The sequence below is a fragment of the Topomyia yanbarensis genome, chromosome 2 (genome assembly GCF_030247195.1).
Source record: "Topomyia yanbarensis strain Yona2022 chromosome 2, ASM3024719v1, whole genome shotgun sequence".
In the NCBI taxonomy this organism is placed as follows: Eukaryota; Metazoa; Arthropoda; class Insecta; order Diptera; family Culicidae; genus Topomyia; species Topomyia yanbarensis.
In genome coordinates this window covers 139,556,530-139,578,149 of record NC_080671.1, presented here as the reverse complement: position 1 = coordinate 139,578,149, position 21,620 = coordinate 139,556,530, and the positions used below count along the sequence as shown (strand labels likewise).

The window sequence follows — 21,620 nt, the reverse complement described above, 5'->3', positions numbered from 1 at the left end:
CTACCTATTCTGTAATTATCTCTCAAATATTATGAAGATCGGTTGACTATGTTGCGAGTTTTCACTAAAAATGTAAACAAAAGTCGCACTCACACGTGTCATAGGTGTGTATTGATGACAAAATTTGTATGACGTGTCATAATCGTGCATGGAAAATTTTCCATAGAAAAAAATCACCACTTATGAACTTTTATTCATATCTTTGGTTTAATTTGGTCTATAAACAATCGGTTAGATGCATTTTGAAGGAAATCAGTCAGGGAATCAATAAAAAATAGTTATTTTTGGTTACAGTGTTGCCAAATAGGCAATATTTCTAGTTTAAAGCTAAAACTGCGTTTTTCTCCCAATACATGTATTTTTCTTTTGAAAATTATTATGCCATTGTGTTCCTACGACATTTTTACATATAAAAGCAACTAAAACTTTATTATAACTTGAGCCAATCCCAAGATATAATGATTTGAAGCAAAAAACTCACAATCTCTAACCACTTTTCTCGCTATATTTCAGTAACCAAGCAAAATTTTAAAATTCTGGAAACGCCATCTTGTAGAGATTCGTTAGACGAGTAATGTGGCATATCTAACTCAGTTTACCCCAAAATGGCGTTTGTCATAAGATAGCACAACAGCGACGATTTATTGTCTTTTGAGCATCTCAATGTAGACTAATAAATTGCTGTCATATGATTATTTTCGATGCACTACACGACAACATTGATATTAGTTCACGTAATGCTTCCGAATTGCGATAACAGAGGGGGGTCGGGTTTACCCAACGGTCGGATTTGCCCCACCCTACCCTAAGTTTAATAGTTTTCTTTTGTACCCGTTCACATGTGCCGTACGTCAAAACGTTCCGTGCCGTTGATGTTATGTGTGAATGCTTCTATTTAATTGCATGGAACTAATCTTCACGTTCCGTACCGGTGACGGAAGCCTGATGTATCGTGTGAATCGTACTGAAGACTAACGAAAACGTCAAATGAACCAGCAGCTTAGTCCACGTTTGTCCATGGGGAGGGGGTGGGGATACAGACTTTTCATTCTTTTTTGTCATTTAAGGGGTTATATACAAAGTTGGAATTCAAAAAACCGAAATTTTTTTTTGAATATTCCGGAAGTACATAGGGGAACATGGGGAGACTTGACCAAGCGCAAAATTCTATTTTCGGCTATGGCGTCTTCTATTCGATTCTTAATTTTTTTTCAAAAATATTTTTATACTTGTTTCGATCCCTTAAGGTAATTTTGAAAGTTTGGAGTAAAAAATCCTTTCCTTGCAGAAAATACTACGTGATTAATAAATTTGCATTAAATGATGTAATTTTTTATCAAACTTTGGATGGACATATCTACTCGACTACTAATTACTATTAAAGGACTAATATACCATCTTAATCCTTGTGAAGCAGTGCAATGATTTTACATAAACTGGAACATTGGAATAGTTATTACTAGAATTCGCATGAAATTGAACGCAATAACTAATGTTGGGGAGACTTGACCAAGTGGCTATCAGCTGAAGAAAGATACAAAATTCCTAATATTTATTATGCTTTGGTACCTACTGTTAATGTTAATCACGCCATAAAAAAAATCCCACCCCAAACATAAGTCTTTATATTTTAAAATTTGTAAGCAAAGTTAGCAATAGTAGGACTAATTTCGTGACGTGTGAACATGCAATGCAAGCAGCACATTTTTTTTTTATTTCAATTATAGAGGTTTTAACCTTAAGGTCATTCGCCTCTTCGGGTTAGAAAAATCTCTTAGGAAAAATTTCTAACCCTATGTGCGGGGTCGGGACTCGAACCCAGGTGTGCTGCGTACAAGGCAATCGATTTACCAATACGCTACGCCCACTCCCCATGCAAGCAGTACAGTTAATCCTTAAAAAGAAATGAATTTAAAAAAAAAATCAAAATCTATCAAATGCAACTCTTTTATATTTTTACTGCTACCTAAGGATCTCGACAATAGGGAAAAAATAATTACAGTATGTTTTATGTCATTATTTTTTGTTATGATTTTTCAAAATTCTCTTGGTCAAGTCTCCCCACGCCTTGGTCAAGTCTCCCCGCAATGGGGAGACTTGACCAGAAAAAACGATCACAGAAAAACTTTTGTAACTTTTCAAAAATTAAATTAAAAATTCTGCAAAAAATCATGAAGACGCGCAATAACTTTGCGCATTATATCTGGATGATTTTTGGGGGATTGAAGGCTTTTTTATAGATTTATGCAGTTTTAGCTGAAAACCTGGTCAAGTCTCCCCATGTTCCCCTACATTTGAAAATATCTGTGCGAAATTTTATCCAGTTCGGAGCATCAGATTTCAAACTACAGCCGTTCGCAGCGCGCAACTTCTTCCACGAATGAAGTTAACACAAAACTTCAAACGCAATTATCTCGGAACTGTGTTTTTTGAAAAGTACCGTTGCGGTGAACGTGATATCTCAAAAACTATTCATCCGATCGTCATATTTTTTTTGAATTGTTTGTATTAATATTCTCGTGTACTTGAATTTTTCCTTTTTCATCCAATAATTTTCGATTCTTCGCTGAATGTTTGTATAAAATCTTAAACACCAAAAAACTTAATTTTTTGGTCAACATGTTTTTTATCGGAAATTTTTTTTATTGGGAAACCGATCCGTTCAAGTACACCACAATCCATTTTTCTTCAATAATCCTTTTACTTTTTTTATTTCTGTTGAGCGGTTCGGCTTGGAGAGCGTTCACCGCAAACCTCTGCCAAAAAACACGTTTCGTGGGATAGACCATAACTTCACCAACCTTGAATATTTTTTTTAATTCAATCTGTTTTTTTCGAACTTCCATAGTACTACTAACGAACTGTCTTTCGCTTTTTCAAATAAAATTTGCATAAAATACTTTCAAAAATCACGAACTTAGCTCACTTTTTCGCCACAACTTTTTATATAACCCCTTAAAAGTAAGTGTATCGAATTTGTATCGTCATTGATGTGAGCCCTTACCTTTAAAATTTTCAAGAATTTTAGATTGTCAAAGTGCTTATAATAGCATAGTGAGTGAGTGTGTATAAAAGCGTGAAAATTGTTAACATCGATGGCAACTATTATCAAAAAGAATCAGAGGAAATAGTATAAAACAAAATCCTAGACAATTTTTCTGTTTGAATCAGTTGCTTCAATCTTCTCTAACATGATCAAATTGCACTAATTTTGAATTTGAAAGCTTTTGGTTGAAATTACGAGCCAATTCAAGAATTCATAGGTTACTTCAATTTTGTGTCATTATCAGGCATTGCATTTATCGCTTATATGAGTAAATGGGTCCGGATAATTTACTACTGCGACAAAAAAACTCGCATTTTCACACGAAAAGTTGTTAGCACTCACACAACTTCTCCGGATAAATACAACGTGTTATTTTTCCGGATAAATAATACCACCGGAGAATGAGTGAATGAGTTTATCACGGTATCTTTTTTGCGCTCGCTGCCTTGCTATCGCTATTCCAAAACACGAAAAAACAAGTCTGTTGTACTTCTTTGTCGCTTTTCTTTGAAATTAAGTGTTTATTTTCACGAAATAAAAATATTATCACCTTCTCCGGTGAGAAGGAAAAAATCAAATAAATTTTATCCGGAAAATTATTCTCACGCTATTTGTAAAGACGGAGAATTTTGCGACTCATCTTATCTCGGAAAAGTTGGGCATCGGATAAGCCACTTCTCGCGTGAGTGGAGAGAATTACAATGCCTGGTCGTAATGATGAAGCTTTAAAACGTAAATATAATAGATCATAATGTCGTTCAGAAATGAGATATTTCCAAGAAAATTTCACAAAAGACAAAATAAGAGAATGCCATTCTGTAGTTGAAGTTTGAACGATTTTCAGTCTTTCTGCATCATAGTAGTCTGACACATTGCTAAATTGGACATCATATCTTAAAACCAAAGTTTGTTTCACAACGGTTTAGTGGAAACCCTAAACCCTTGATAATTTTTGGTTTTATTCTATTCCGTAGATCAGTTTGTTTAGAAAACTCAATGGTAAAAAAGCCTCACGATTTTTGCTCATGTTCCTTTTTTGTAACTTACAGTACAGTTTTTTTTCCCGTGTGGGAGACCTGAACATGCAAGATCTGATGAACAACAATACTTTAATCGATTCGCTTTGTCCAGATCTTGCTCTGCGAGTCACAAACATACCAATAGGAAACAACTCTCATAGTAACCACTAGCCATTTGTCCGTCGTTTGATCAAATTGGCACGATCGGAAAACCAATACTTATGTTTTGTAAGGTACACAAGTCTCGCTCGTAAGGGTGAACGTGTATAATGATTTGCGAATGGATACCGAACTTTCCGCTAATGGAAAACCAGTTGATTTATGCAGATCGACCTCATTCATTCCATTTATTAAAAGTGTGAAATACCGTTGTTTTCTTGACACCACCGCGCCGTCGTTATAGCGTGCAGTACATCGGAGCCCTTGGCTGGTGTGGCGGAATGTTTACCAAGGGGGAAAAGTTTATAGCGAAGCGACGCCATAGTTGAATGAAATGTCTGCAGGTAAATAGTGACGGGTGCACAGTCAAGAAAACGGGCTGATGGTGTTGATGGGGTGTGGGGGGAACCTTGAAAAGTTTGCAATGGGGCTCGGAACAGCGCGCTTGATTATTCAGGGTTTACTTAATTTGCTCTGATGTTACTGGTATAGTCCCAGTTCGGAGGAAGAGAACAGCGCATCTTTCTCTTTTTCTTGCTAATGTAGTTTTGAGCAATATTAGCAATAGCTATGAACTTATGACATGATCAACTCGTTGAAAAGTAAGAACAATTCTATCCCTCTGAAATCTCCACTTATGAAGTTTTTCTTAACGGAGGGATTCTAGCGGCACAGATTAATCTATATTTCACAGATTTTCAATGTTAAAACATGCACAGACTAGCACAGATTTTTTAATTATTTAACATATGTGACCTAGTGCTAAATTTTTGACTAAAATACTACAACTAAAAAAGAGCCAAGACCTCTTGTTTTGAGAGAAACTTTAACGTTTTTCTTTATACAGATTTTTACAAATGCTGCACGCAAATTTCAAAAAATATTACCAATATTATTAAATCCTTGCTTTACGCATTTCTCAATTTATTTCCTTTTTTTTTGCTATGCGATACCCCCACTACAAAGTTTATATTTTCATCAAAGTTGAAAGCAATATCATTTCCATCATCTTTGATAAAGACACCAACTCTTTAAGTAAATTTGTTGGAACAGCGTTGCCATAGTTGCAGATTTTCCGCAATCTTGCGGATTTTCAGTAATTTGAAATAGAGTGGCGGATTTTTCTGCGGATTTTCTGAATATGCGGATTTTTCATGATTGAATCAAATAGTTGGCCTTAATTTTAAATTGCATGTTTAATCACAATAAGTACATTATATTATTTTAATAAATTAAATAATGCAATAATTGGCGTACAGGGATGTAACCGACTTTCACATATAGGGAAACATGAGGAGACTTGACGAGGTTTTCAGCTAAATCTGCATAACTTTCTAAAAAAACTCATTGAGATATGATGCACAAAGGTATTGTGCGTGCCCATGATTTTTTTGCAGAATTTTTAAATTATTTTTGCAAAAGTTACAAAAGATTTTCGGTGAACGTTTTTTCTGGTCAACTGCTGGGAGACTTGACCTCCTGGGCCTGGGGAGACTTGACCAAAAAAATATTGAAAAATCAGGACAAAAAAATGAAGACATAATACATACTGTAATCCTTTTTTTCCATATTGTCCAGATCCTTAGGTAGCAGTAAAAAATATAAAACGGTTGCGTTTCATACATTTCGATTTTTAAATGTCTTTCCTTTTAAGGATTATCTGTACTGCTTACATTGAATGTTCACACGTTACGAAATTATCCATATTACTGTTAACTTTGATTACCAATACAAAAAGATATAGAATGATATTTTAGGTGGGATTTTTGTGTGACGTGATTAACATTAACAGTAGGTACCACAGAATAGTAAATATCAGGAATTTGGTATCTTTCTTCAGCTTATTGCCACTTGGTTAAGTCTCCCTATAAAATCTTGGTCAGGTCTCCCCAACATTGATTCTTACGTTCAATGTCGTGCAAATTATAGTAACAATAATTCCAATGTTCCGATTAATGTAAAATCGTTTCGCTATTTCATCAGTAATAAGATGTGATATAAGTACTTCGAAAGTAATTATTAGTCGAGTAAATATGTCCATATAAAGTTTGATAAAAAATTAAATCATTTAACTTAAATTTATTAGTTACGGAATATTTTCTATAAGAAAAGGATTTTTCATTCCAAACTTTTAAAATTACCGAGCATAAAAATATTTTTGAATTTTTTTTAGAACCTAATAGAACACGTCATAGCCAATAAAAGAATTCTGCGCTCGGTGCACGACTAGCCCCTATGTTCCCCTACTCACTTAACTCAGCTAGGAAATTTCCGAAACGAGTAAACAATTGATTTCGAAACAGCAAAGAAAATTTTTGTTGCTGAATTTCAGCGAAATTGTTTCTGAGTTTCAGCAACCATTGATAAGAGATTTCAATAAAAAAAAACATTAAGTGTTGAAGTGCGACAAAAAATACTATAAACTGAGATTGTTTCTTCGATCCCGCTTTTCTCGTTGTTTCAACTATTCGCTAAGTATGATTTTAAATTTTTAAACATTCAAATTTAAAAACGCTAAAGTTTTAAAACTTTAGAGATTTCAAAGTCTACAACTTTAAAGTATAATGCTTTAAAATCAAATTTATGAATAATTATTTTTTTTTGTTTTGAATTTATGAATATTTTTCTTTTTGATTTTTAATTGATTAAATTTCAACATTCTTGGATTCTTAAATTTTTATATTTCCGATTTTAAAATTTTGAGAAGAAATTGAATTTTAAAATCTTTAAATTTAAAAGTTTTGAATGTTCAATCCTTTAAACCGTACGTTTTTAAACTTTTTAACTTTCAAATTCGGATATAATTTTTATATCATGAAATTTTAAATAAACAAATCTTCAAATTTTAAAATTTAACTGTTCAAACTTTTAATTGTTAACTTCTTGTATTCTCAAATATATTTATTTTTGAATTTCCAAATTTTTTAGCAATGATATTTTTAAATTTTTACGCATTTAAATTCCTAATAAAAAAACCGGATTTCAAATTAAATGTTCAGACCTGTAATTTTTTTAAATTTGCAATTAAACCTACAAAAATTTTTAATATCCTAATTGTTTATTAGACTTTTATATCTTCGATTTTTTATTTTAAAATTTTTGAATTCTCAGATTTTAATATTTTTTTAAATTTTTATATCTTTTAATTTTGAATTTTTCATACCTTTAAACATTTTAAACTTTTGAATTTTGAAATGATTTTCTTTTTGATTTTAAATAACGTTTTTTAATTTAGTTGTTTTTGGATTTTTAAAGTGTTTAATTTCTAAAATTAAAATCATAAAACTTGAAATTTTGAAGTATTTTGATTTCGTGAGTTCCTGAGTAATTTTTTTTTATTTCGATTATAGACGTTTCAGCCTTAGGGTTTTTTGCCTCCTTTTTCATGATAGAAAAATCTCTTTAGAAAACTCTCTTACTCTATGTGCGAGATTGATAAATGAACCCAAGGGAGCTGCGAACGAGGCAAACGATTTATCAACTACGCTATGCTCGCCCCTTTGAATTTGATTGACGCATCCCTAAATTTTTGTGTTTTTTCGTCATTTTTCCAGTTCATGTTTTTTTTTTAAATTTTCGATGCTTTTATTTTTGTGTTTTTCTTTTATTTTTGTAATTTATTAGGTTTTTAATTGTGATTTTTCGATCATTTATTTTTCAATTTTTATATTTCCAATTCACGATTTTTTTAAATGTTCCTTTTTGAAAATTTCTGGAACAAAGTGCGCAGAACTAAATATGCCTCTGGTCGAATTTCCGCAGCTCCTTTAGTTCACTGAGAAAGTAGATTTTGTCCCAACGGCCATTCAACGGCGCATGTGGAAAGAGTTTTCAGGCAAACATTTGAAAATTTAAAAATAAAAGTTATTTATGCGTAATGATAATACATTATAAAAAAGCTCGAAAAGCCCTTAATGGTGGAAAAAATGGGGCTTTTAATGCTTGCGGATTTTAGCGGATTTTTATGTCAGCCAGGGATATCACATTTGCGGATTTCCCAAAATAAATAATGGCAACGCTGTGTTGGAAATTTAAATGGATGAACTATATAACGCTTTTAGGAGGAGTGGCTATGATCAATTGAGACATATAGGGTAGGGGGAGTAAGCTAGAACGTAACGTAATATGTTCTTAATGAAAAAAATCAAAATGTTCATACGTGACGTAATAGCAGAGGGGAGAGGGAGATAAAGAAATTTGTGACGTGAAGAAAAGATGGAATCAATTGTAGGAAATTTCTTCGCTACGTAATTTATTAATTGTTCGTTATTATTGGTTTTTCATAAGAGGTTAACCCTCACCAAACTAATTACAACATAGATTTAATTTGGAAAGCCGTGAAATTTTCTCGAAGACTACATACCTGTAAAATTATAGATTGGAGCTATATTTCCACTAAGTATAAAATTGTTTAAAGCCACAATTAGTTATGGAATTAGCGCTGTCTCATCAGAATTAGACACTGACTTAGTGACAGGATTCATTTTTTGGTGGGACATCACGCAGGAGCTAGCGTCAATCCGGCGCTAGCTTAGTCCTGTCACTAAATTAGTCTAACCACATGAAATTTTTTGTGTTTTATTGTGCTCTGTGAATCACAACTCGACTATTCGCATTTAAGTTCCAAAGTTCCAATGTTGAAACCACAAGATTCATAGTTAAAAGCAGTTATTTAATATTTCGCTGAGCAACCAAAAGCGGAAGTAGGGGTATTTCCTGCCATTCCGATACCTTCTTCAACGCAAATAAACTGTTACCGATCCCCAATAACTCACTCATTTAAACAGCAGCGTTTTTGTTCCAACGAAAAGTCCTACCATAACATTCCATGCTTCGTACGGAACGGCCATTCCACAGTCATGTCCACTGCATGTACATACATGGACTCCAACAGCTTCAGACAACATGGACGCGGAACAGGAAAAGGTAGGGTGTTGCATTTCCTCCAACGTAAACGAGATTGGCCGGCCAAATGACGGAAATAAAAAGTGTGGAAAAAGTTATCTGACCAGCAGCTTTCGGAGTCGACATAAGGCACAAAACCATCGACTTCCACTTCCTTTCAGAATGTGTAAGCACTAAACATGGTATGTTCCTACTGTCCCTGTTTTAATATTACCAACCAGGTGGGCTGTAGGCAATAAATCTATAATTAACAGGGCGGCAGAAGTTGAAAAAATAGCAAAGGCGAAGCTTGCTTGCCAAGCGATGGATAAAAGCAACAAACTAAGCGTGTAGGCATAAAAAGTAGAGAAAATTTGAAGAACCGTTGGTTTTCCGAAAGGGTTGCAACTGAATGCACTGAATGCAAAGGAGCTTAATCCAATAAACGATTTCAACCCTGGTGCCACCGGCGTAACGTTCACAGGTGGATAAATATAAACAATCGTATAAATGAACAAACAATTCAAGCGGAACGTCGTTTAACACTCTTCAAAGAAATACTCAAATGGACAATACGTTGTACGTAGGAGTTGTTTTGTACGTCTATCTATTTTTTGAGGGGAACATTTATTACCAAAATTGAAAATTTGTTGTTCTTTTAATGGAGACGCATGGTCAGTCAGGTCTTTCGATTCTGCAATTCAATCACCATGCGTCTACTTTAGATACTTTCAACATAATTCCATATTTGTGCTCCAAACTCGTTCCACATTCTCGGCACTTAACGGTTCCCTGTCATACAAACAGACGTTAGCCACCTAGAAAACGGATGGGGACTGTCAGCTGGTGGAACTCTGGCCAAACAGTACCTAGTGGTCTTCATGGATAAAACTGAAAAAATGCACTCAACTTCCACTCGACGGCCAAGACTTTCCCTTTCTGGCTTCCTTCCGGCACTCAAGTCTTCATCAAGGTGGACACAAGATGACTCGGAAGAAAAACTAGCGATGGCCGTGTGCTTTCAGTGCACGTTCCGCGGCCTGGTTCAAACCTGGGGGTTCGACTAAGTCTAATCACGAATGACGAGCACAGTTACGGTTGGTACGCGATCTGGAAATGAGGTTTGTGATGGAAGATTGTTGTGTAATTGAGTGAAGTGATCTGGAAAATAGTATTTAGCAATAGAAACAATTGTCATGCGGCGTCGATGGGGGATTATACTAGATGTGGCTGAAGAAGTAAAGAGCTATTTTGTTGTTTCTAGATGATCAGTAAATTAATCTAATCCAACAAGTTCTAATATTTTTTTTTCTTTCTACGACAATAATACGATTCTCATTAGGCCACGACAACCAATGGCGATACGGCACTGCACCTGGCCGCCCGACGAAAGGACGTCGAGATGGCCCGAATCCTGATCGACTACGGGGCCAATGTTGATCTACAGAATGGCGATGGTCAAACCGCGCTTCATATAGCGGCGGCCGAAGGCGACGAGGCGATGGTCAAGTACTTCTACACCGTTCGTGCTTCAGCTTCCATCATCGATAATCAAGGTGAGTGGCAAGAATCTTTAACAAAATCTGTAGGTGATATGGTTAGTATTAAATCAAGGTTTTTGACAGCATCATCTTTGTACAGAAGTGAAGTGAAATTGAACCCGTTTAAGAGAGAACTGATTATCCATGTTATTTAGTGAATAGTTCGTTGGAAACATGGTAGAAGAAATTTTTTGGTCATCGTATGCTTTCGGAACGACATTACCTCATCAACGCAAACAGTCCTACGTACGTTAGTGACACTTATCGAAAAAATCACGAGTACAAGTAAGCATCAATTTGAGCTTTTCTTAACTTTGAAGGTGGTTCCAGAGCTAACGAAAAGCTTTGATTATCCCCATGCTTATAGTTCAAATTCACCCCTAATACATGGTGTTTTTATAGCGTCTGGAATGGGATCAACCTATGAAAATACCATCATCATGGTCCTGTAGATCCCATGATACACCAAAATAGGTTTATAAATACCTAAAACCTATATGTTTTGTTGTATCTATAATTTTATTGAGACCATTTTATCGTGATTTGATGGTTGAGAATTTTTCATGGACTATATTTATGGTCTTTTTAAACAACTTTATGGTATTTGAGACCATGGGAATTTGTTTGGTTTTTGTTAACACATCCCGGTTACTAACTCAAAAGGTCCTGGAAACGGCGAAGTTGAAAGGCCGACAGGGAACTGGATCTTTGCAAGGCTCAAAGTTGGTGAGATTATTTTTGCTAAATATATTTTATTTGTCAAGTTAATTATAATTTTATTATTATAAAACTAGGTGGTGGTTGACTGCATCTAAATTTTTTCCTTTTTTATTTTCAATAAATAAAAGTAATGTAATTAAACATTAAACAATGATTTCAACACTTTATATTGTTGTATTCTACTTATAATGGCTAGTGTTGGTCCCAGGCGATCGTTGAACTTAAGTCGCCTACCATCTAATACAGATATTTTCTGTTGCAATACCGTCCATACTGTTTGGACCGTTGGACACTCGCAGAACTTGTGTTTCATGGTTTTAACAGCAGAGTTACTTAAAAGACATTCTGGCTGTGTAATCGCCGGATGGTATACAGGAGTTGTCTATGCTACGTCTTTTCATTCGCCCTCTTTCAAACATCGCCCTCTTTCGAAATAAATAGGGTGTGGAGTCTATTTCTCTTATATGTCTCGATACCAGAAGTGTCTTGTTTTTAAACACTGGAAACTGCAATCTCGTAAGCCCCAGCTTTGAGTGTTCAGGATAGCTGCCGAATTTGTATTCTAGTAGAGTATGTTTCCCATTGACAAGATGATATTTGCAATTTGAACACTGTGGAGGAAATGTGGATAATAAGTACCAGATTTTCGAAGATATGAAAGTGTTCAATATAATACTTTGTTGAAGGGTGAACGATCTTTTTGAATGCATCCAAATTGGTTGAAAAAAAGATCATTGTTTTCGAATGTAAGGGTACCGACAGAAGCAAACTATGTCGTCGCTGCGGCGAGGAGGGGCATAAGGAGCGGGGCTGTACTAAGGCGCATAAATGCCTTATCTGAACCGCTAAGAAGCAAGCCCGTAATCATGCTATGGGTGGACCTTCGTGTCCCTTCGGTAAGGCAAATAAGAAGAAGCCGTGAACGTCACACAGCTAAATCTTAACCATTGTGCAGCAGCCCAACAGCTGTTGTGGCAGTCGGTCTCGGAGTCGAGGACAGATGTCGCCCTCCTATCAAACCCGTACAACATCCCTGCCGGCAACGGCAATTGGGTGTCGGACGGGTCTGGGATCCCGATCAGAAAGATATAACAAGATTATAACAGAATGCAATTGTCGTAAAATACTGTGTTATAAATTTGGTCTAGTTAGTAGTTAAAATAACAGAAAATTATAACAAGTTTCAAAGCAAGATATAATTTTGAAATCATTTTGTTGTGTGTTTCTGATCGGGATGGTGGCAATCTGTACAACGGGACGGTTCCCGTTTCAAGAGGAAATACACTCCTCCGCACAGGGGGTGTTGCGATTGCCAAGATCAATGGTGTTCTATTGTAGCTGCTACGCTCCACCAAGGTGGCCCATAGAACAGTTCAACTAGATGATCGACAGGCTCTCGTCAAACCTAGTGGGCCGGAAACCGGTAGTCATAGCGGGAGACTTTAACGCTTGGGCAGTAGACTGGGGCAGCCGCTGTACAAATAGCAGGGGCCAAGCGCTAATGGAGGCGCTTGCGAAACTCGATACTGTGCTAGCTAACAATGGCTCCGCTATCACATTCCGTAGAAACGGGTTGGAGGCATGGATTGACGTAACATTTGCCAGCCCGAGTCTGGTTTCAGGCATGGAATGGAGGGTAGACGAAGGCTACACCCATAGCGATCATTCAGCAATCCGCTTTATGATCAACTATGGTGGGAAGGATCCGAGGGCGGGAGATCCCTGTCAGGCACGCGGGTGGAAGTCCAATCACTTCGACAGCGAAGCTTTCACCGCGGCCCTGGGACTGGAGGCCAACACTGACAGTCTAAGCGGGGATGCGCTGGTAGCTGTTCTATCGCGCGCGTGCGACGCCACTATGCCGAGAAAAACTGCCGAGATTGCAGCTCTACGATCAGCCTGACTCAGAGCTAGACGTAGGATGCAAAGAGCTCGCACCGAGGATGCAAGAGAGAACCGCCGTGAAGTGTTTCGAGCTGCGAAATTAGCCCTTCCCGTCTCGAGCCACAAGCCCCTGGCCACCTGCACTACGAGACAGTGGGAGCACGGCCGAAATTGTGGCTCCAGTGACGAATGAAGAACTACTCGCAGTGGCTAATTCCCTTGCAATGAACAAAGCTCCAGGGCCGGATGGAGTTCCAAACAGCGCTCTCAAGGCAGCGATCATAGCGAACCCGAACATGTTCAGGCTAGCTATGCAGAGATGCCTTGACGAGTGCCGTTACCGTACGCATAAGATACGGACGGTCTGTTAAGAAACCAGTTTGGCTTTCGGAAGGGTAAGTCCACGGACGCTAGCAACTCAGTGATAAAGACTGCCGAGAAAGCGATCCAACGAAAAAGGCATTCGATACTGTGCGTTAGTGACACTTGACATGAAGAACGCATTCAACAGCGCAAGCTGGGATGCCATCGCGTTCTCGTTACATCGGCTTAGCCTACCGGTGGGTCTGTATCGGATCCTGGAAAGCTACTTCCAGAACCGCGTACTGCTATACGAGACCGATGCCGGTCAGAAAAGGGTTCCGATTACCGTCGGAGTCCCGCAGGGCTCGATCCTAGTCCCGGTGCTATGGAACCTCATGTATGACGGGGTTCTGAGACTGAAGTTCCCTCCTGGAGTCAAGATCGTCGACTTTGCCAACGACGTAACCTTGGGGGTCTATGGAGAGTCAATCCCTGAGGTAGAACTAACCGCAGAACACGCGATCAACACGGTGGAGAAATGGATGAGCGCGAGAGGCCTGGAGCTCGCTCAGCATAAGACGAAGGTAGTTATCGTCAACAACCGCAAGTCGGCACAACATGCAGTTATCCATGTGGGAGAAGTCGTGATCACTTCACAGCGGAGTCTGAAGTATCTCGGAGTCATCATAGAGGACAAGCTGACCTTCGGCAGCCATGTCGACTATACGTGCAAGAGAGTTTCGACTGCTGTTGCGGCATTATCGAGGATGATGTCCAACAGCTCAAAGGTGTGCGCCAGTAGACGTAGGCTACTGGCAGGCGTTGCCGTATCTATACTTAGGTACGGCGGCCCGTCATGGTCAAGAGCACTGAGGGTAACCAGTTACCTGCAGAAACTGGAGAGCACCTACCGCGTGATGTGCCTCAGAGTGATACCGCACGATGCATCCTGCGTGATATCGAGCATGATGCCTGTCGAGCTGGTCATCCGGGAAAATGAGGAGTGCTTTGAGCTATGTGGCAATAGAGGAGCCCGCGAGCGCACCAGGGTGACCTCGGTCGCCAGATGGCAGCGTGAGTGAGACAACTCCTCGAAAGGTAGGTGGACCCACAGGCTGATACCTAGCCTATCGAGCTGGGTGGGTAGACCCCATGGGGAAGTTCACTTCCATCTGATACAATTCCTGTCAGGTCATAGCTGCTTCCGACAGTACCTCCACAGGTTCGGGCACGCGGAGGTCCCCGTCTGCCCTGACTGCCCAGGTGTCGACGAAACTGCCGAGCACATATTGTTCGTATGTCCTCTCTTCGACGCCGATAGAAGAGCTGTGACTGGGACACAACCTCTGATACCCTTATTCAGCGGATGTGTCAATCGGTGGAGAAGTGGAACGCAGTCTCGACTGCAACCACCCAGATTGCCTGTAGGCTACAGGGAATTTGGCGCACCGAGCAACAGACGACGGGCACGACTAACTAGTGATTGGTTAGTTGGAGCGGAAAGGGCCGAGCGCAAAAAAAGTGAGTGAATGGTCTGTTCATGCTGAGGCAGGTTTGGCGCAGCGGCTGGCAACCGCGTAAGGGGTAAACCCAGCCATCTCGAAGCAAGGCAGAAGAGTGAGTGTATAGGCTTATATGTGGACTGCTTCATGCCCAAACGGGAGGGTCGTAGCGTAGTATGTTGGGACTTCGCTATTGATACCTCGTGGCGTGGCAGAGGAATGAAGGGTGAGCATCCAAGTTAGCCTCACACGGTATGTTAGGGGTGAGCACAAAAGTAAGCCTCACAAGGTATGAAAACGATGAGCACCCAAGTTAGCCTCATATGGTATGTCAGAAGTGGGGCCTAAGAAAAATGTCCCACATGGGATGCCAGGGGGAGCGACAGGGATGTAATAGAGTGGTATGATCGAGAGTAAATCAGGTGATAGGGTGAGCATTAGAGTGGGACATGGTTATATGAAAAAAATAAAATTTTGCTCCGAGTAACTTTTTGGATCCCATTTAGCTCCCAGAACAAGTCTGCAAATTTTTAGCCCGATCGGTGAAACTATATTTTTGCGCCCATGGTTTAAAGTTTACATGGGATTTCGTATGGGAAAATCGTCTTTTGCAAAATAATTCTTCCAAGAGTCGCCCGTTACTTCCTAAACATAAATAGATGTCTGATTTTTATAGGAAATTTGTCAAGGAAACAAAGCCTAGAAGACTGCGAAACGATCTGATGCTCGTGGAAAAGTTTTTAAGCATAAACCGATTTATGAGCTGAAGATTGATGAAAATTTCACTTTTTATAGCATCACTGCTGCTGACGGTCGAATTATATACAAAACTAGCTGACCCAGCAGACGTTTTCCTGCCTATAATTATTTTCTGGAAAATACAACGAAATCAGAAATAGCAATGCTTGTAGATCAAATTTCTATTTTTTAAAGTCCAGTTAGGTTGTGATATGATAATGATTCTAACTATAAAACATGTTACGAAAAGTTCTGTAATATACGTATGATAAACATTTTTATTTTCATTATCAAAGACTCGACTTGAGTTGGAATTTTAATCCGTTTTAACCATGGGAATTCGTGGAATCAAAACATCGCCGCTATCATACCCTCCTTTATGAATAGTGCCTTTATACACGTTATTCATCAACTCCTTCACCACTCTACTTTTTAAATGCATGGAATCAAGTAAAATCAAAACGTAGTCCTTTTTTAACAAAAATGGAACGCCGCGGAAAAAACTGAAACCCAATAACACACCAAAGAAAATTTATTACTTAACACCATATAATGACAAATTATGCAAACAATCCTAAACTAAAAATGCCGCAATTACACTAATAAGTGGATTAAGAAAATTTCAATATTTGATTTTTATGTCAAAGAAGCTTCCACAGAAAATAACCAACCAAATAATGTAAAAATCAAAGAAATCCGTCATCTCGTTCTTGAGTTATGCGATGACACACGGAAACCATTTAATTTTTATATATAGAGATTTTTAACTTTTTCTTATTATGTACAAAAGAAGCCTCAATTCATCCCTCAAATCTCTTGCGATGTGGCTAAACAGTGTAGATAAATGATTTTGACACATTAAGAGAAGATCAAAACAAAATTGCATATAATTGGACAACCAACAACTAGAAAAAATGAATATTTTATCAATCGGCAGAGCATCAATCGGTTTCTGCTTCATAACTTTTTCTCAAGCGTTAGATTGTTTCGTGGTTTTCGAGACTTTGTTTCTTTGTAAAATTTCCTATAAAAGCCACATAATCATTTATTTTTAGGAAGTAATGGACGGCTCCTGGAGGAATTATTTTGTGAAAGTTAATTTTTCCATACAAAATGTAAACTCATGTAAACTTAAAACAGTGGGCGTAAAAATATAGTTTCAGGGATCGAGCTAAGAATTTACACAGTTGTTTTTGGTACCATTTGGACCTAAAAAGTTGCTCGGAGCTGGAATCTATTTTTTTGTCCCACCCCAGTACTCATACGAAACATTGATTGTATTCGGTGGCCTCGAATCGTCAGTAATAGTAATTACGATTGTTTCTTTGTAAAATTTCCTATAAAAGCCACATAATCATTTATTTTTAGGAAGTAATGGACGGCTCCTGGAGGAATTATTTTGTGAAAGTTAATTTTTCCATACAAAATGTAAACTCATGTAAACTTAAAACAGTGGGCGTAAAAATATAGTTTCAGGGATCGAGCTAAGAATTTACACAGTTGTTTTTGGTACCATTTGGACCTAAAAAGTTGCTCGGAGCTGGAATCTATTTTTTTGTCCCACCCCAGTACTCATACGAAACATTGATTGTATTCGGTGGCCTCGAATCGTCAGTAATAGTAATTACGATTGACAGATGGTTGCTACCGTGGGGATCAGGGATTACCTTCCGCATGCAATCTAGCCGCAGCGATGTCAAGCAGAGGGACAAAGCTGATGTCCTCAGGTACGCTGGAGAAGCCGGAACTCGTGTCATTCACCCGTGTTCAAAATGGTCACATTGAAGTTGTCACAAAGCTCGTGGAGGGAGGTAGATCGATTATCATCATTAAGACAACCCCACACTGATAGAATATATTCGTAAATCGCTAGGAATTAGTTTCGTACAGACAATTTTCATAAAATATACGAATTTTTCGTACACATGATGAATCGTTCCTATTTCGCTTTTTATTGGCTTTTTACGAAACAGCTCCATTCGGCAAACGAATTGTTCGCTGCTATATACGAGAGTCTTTAAAATGTTTACGAGCACCATTTGTCAAACCGTCAACATCAAAAGAGCTTCAATAGATGTAGAATTTAGAATAATCTTTCGCTTCCAGTTGATTCAGAATCCGGAGCAGTACGGATTCAGTTGAGCCATCGCGAACTGCTCGTTGTTTTTGCATGAATAAATTTGAGTTTTTCTCTGCTGGTTGCTCACATTACTTGTCAAAATAATATGCTATTAAATACGAAAACTTCTCTTAGATGAACGAAATGAATTCGTGCGACCAACGAAATCGTTCGAAATATACACAAACGTTTATTAAAATAAACAGAAAGATTCGTTTCATTCGCGAAAAATAATATCGTTATCAACGACAACATTCGTGCAGTGTACCTTAGATGTGTAAAATTTACGAAAGCTTTCGTTCACCAAGCGGCCATTATTTTTCATGAAATGAACGAAACCTACTATTTACAATGCACGAAAATACTTTGTTGCAGAAAACGACGAAATAAACTCGTGCATTGCAACTTAAGACTATGTGGGGCCCCTGGACACTATTGAGTTATGAGGCCCCTATAACTGAACCGGTATAAATAGCTGTAATGTAGAACGATCAAAAAAAGATTCCCAGCATTGCAAAACAATTTCCACTCCATGCCACCCTGAGACTCTTTTCCAAATTTGAGCCAAACCAGTCAACCGCGTTGAAATTATTTTAAGAAATAAAGAGGGATTCAAAATATACGGAGAACAAACGGGGTTGTGCGTGTTCGAACTCAGGTGAGCTGCATACAGTTAAATGGACTTATCGACTACACTTTAGTAAAATGACCTTCAAAGTTGGAAGACGTTGTTTGAGGATTAAGGGTGCCTCCATCAAGAAGGAGGAATGTTGGGTTATTATTGTCCATTATTGGAACGTTATGTAGTGGTGCGAAAATTTCAACGTACATACTCCACAATGCGTAACCATAAACAAAGCGCACTGTTGTTTATAATTTCTGGAATACTTTATGTAGTTTGCACATGATCAGTTCATTGATTCGTTTAGTGTTGTTCCTGGTATAATACCTTCTTGATGTTCCTAATACCATCAAACTAAACGGAGTCGACTTCCGATTTGGGAAAAACTACATTTTTTCTTTCAATGAATATTTCACTTGCAACGAATATTTCATATTCCGCTTACAGATGGCCGAATTTGGGAACCTTTGAAATCAATCTGTATTATTTGGAGCCCAAGCGCGCGAATCGTTACGAGATTCGTTCATTTTGTTCGCATTGCTTTCTGTCGGAATAGAAATAGCGGTTTTTTGCAATATTGTCTCTTTTTGCACGGATTGTTGGTGCGTAGATTTTTGTTATATATTACGACACACGTTTTGTGCATTCGATTATTATGACAGGTTCTGGGAAGCGTAGAAAGTGAACTGGTAATAATTATAGTATCCCTGTTAACTAAATTGGTGTTTTGAAGACTTCCATTAACATGCTCACTATTCGTTATACGAAGTGCTCTATACCTTAGTTGTCGCGTAATGTTTGTTTAAAATTGCTTTCGAAACGACACAAACAAATTACTCGAATCCATCAATATGATCCGTACAATTTGTTTCAATGGTAGGAAATATAATAGACGCTGAGTGCACGTTGACGCGACACCTAACATGCCTTAGCATCCACCATTTATTCAAAAAATGAGGTTCTGAATTTAGAAAGGAGAACTGCCCGTGTGAAGCACAATATAAGAATATTTATAGAAATATTTACGCTACCAAATGTTCGAGGATCTTCAAATATCCTCAATCGCACACACATTTGCCGTGACTCATGTAATCAAATCAAGGGCTAAGCCAAGGCCGTTGTGTGTAAACACTTTCCAACGGGTATTTTCAAACTTTTTTTTTGGGATTTCATGTTTGTCTTCATGGATGGATTTTTTTTTAGTTGAGGCGAATGCACTACGAAAAACCATAATTTGTTTTGTGTCAGTATTAGACTGACCAGGCAGAGTGCAACATGCGAAATCCTGCCAGAAAGTTTCAAGTCTTCGTAAGACCTCAAGAAGTCACTTTTGGTCGATTCTATGTGGATTTGTCCATTTACAGACTCAGATATCCACACCTACAGATCGCTCGCCAAACAAAGTTTTCTTGTTTGTTGGCTAAGGTTCGGTGCCTTTTAAACGTTGTATGTAGTGTACCCGAGCAAATACTCATTGGTTCAAACACCACATAGGCCCTTGAAAAGACCATAAACATGGTCCGTGCCAAAATTCACAACCATCAAGACTCCACAAAATGGTCTCAATAACTCATAAAAACACAAAGATATAGTTTTTATGTGGGATCTACCAGACCATGGTGACTGTGTTTTCATAGGTTGGACCAATTTCAAATACTCATGTCAAACCCCATGAGTATGGGGTTATTGTGTGCTTTTCGATTGCTCGAGTACCAAACGATTGATTGTTAAAAATAAATTGAAACTTGAATCATTGGATTGACGTTTGAACTGGTTCAACTAGTCCATGCAATGACTCGTTTTCTGCCGCTCTGATGCCCTTTAAGCGTCTTGATCACATGGGATACGGTGCAATGTGCAATTTCGAGCTGATACAGATCTATTGTTACTCCCACGCTAAAATGTTATGAACAAATATTTTTTGAAATTTAGTCTGTTGAATGATTTTATATTCATGCTAAGTGCGGGGCCCCAAAATCCCGGGGCACATGGCTCTGGCCCAGTGTGTCCATGCGTAAAGACGGTACTGTGAACAATTTCATTATATTTACGCATTTATATTATCAGTGCATGCCGTACCGTTGCCGTTAAAATCACTTAAAACTAACCTCGGTGCGGGGAGGAGTTCCGTAATGTCGCAAAGTCTTCGTTGGCCATCTGAGGTTCTAGAGGGAATGTAGGTGAAAGCAATGCAATGGTTCTAGCTTAGCAATCGACAACTTCAATGTCTGGTTTCGAAGGGAGGTCGATTCGACCGAAAGAATATCATCTTTTGATCTCCAAAAGTACTCCTCCGTAAGATGACGGCGCCGGTGGTTGAGTGGTAAGTGTGAAGGAGCGGATTCGGGAAACAATTAAAACCACCGTTTATTCAATAAACAACTCGTTATATATTCTCCAATTTTCAACTATCCTTTCCAGTCTCTATCCCTGTACGCATTTCTAACAACTGACCACTTTTTCTTTTCCTTTTCGCCTACCCTCTCTATCTGTCATCGACTGTCCAGGGACATGACACTAACGCTTACAGGGGCGCGACCCTACAATCCTCTTTAGGTTTTATTTTGAAAAGATTTCAATGTGGGATATAGTCCTGAAATTTTGATGGTTCTTTTCTCATTCGTTTTGTGTACACTGACTGCTTTTCTTGTGTTACTAATTCATCTGGATTATCTGCCGGTTCTAAAACTAACGGCTCTTCATTTCTGTGTACTGTCTGTGTTGTTTGCTGTTCACATATAGTCTGTATCTTTTTGAGATGTTTCACATTCCGTCGATATTCACTGCTGTCTTTTGTAGAACGCACTGACACATCTGCTCCCCTTCTTCGGATCACTGTAAATTCCTCTGGTGCAAAATCTGAATTCAATTTATTCTCTTTGCGCGTACGTTTTACTAGAACTCGATCGCCAACCTCGATATCATTTGGACGAGCTTTACGTTTCATGTCAGCATAAATCCTTTCTTTTTCTTTCTGTAACTTATCACGATCTCTAACCTCCTCGTCCAATCGAATGGTTTGTGGAACCTGTGGTAGTTTGGAAAAAAGTTTTCTGCCGAACATAAGCTCCGCTGGAGACCGG

At 38.2% G+C, this 21,620-nt stretch overlaps 1 protein-coding gene across 7 annotated transcripts in view; it reads left to right on the top strand.

Annotated features, from left to right (window-relative positions):
• The window catches only part of LOC131681539 (serine/threonine-protein phosphatase 6 regulatory ankyrin repeat subunit A), a 243,902-nt gene that overhangs the window by 149,760 nt on the left and 72,522 nt on the right, over nt 1-21,620 (top strand). For all 7 annotated transcript variants that reach the window (XM_058962363.1, XM_058962366.1, XM_058962365.1 and 4 more), the window contains one exon: nt 10,451-10,664. In XM_058962363.1, coding sequence (XP_058818346.1) covers nt 10,451-10,664 — 214 coding nt within the window. The remainder of the gene's footprint in view (nt 1-10,450; nt 10,665-21,620) is intronic.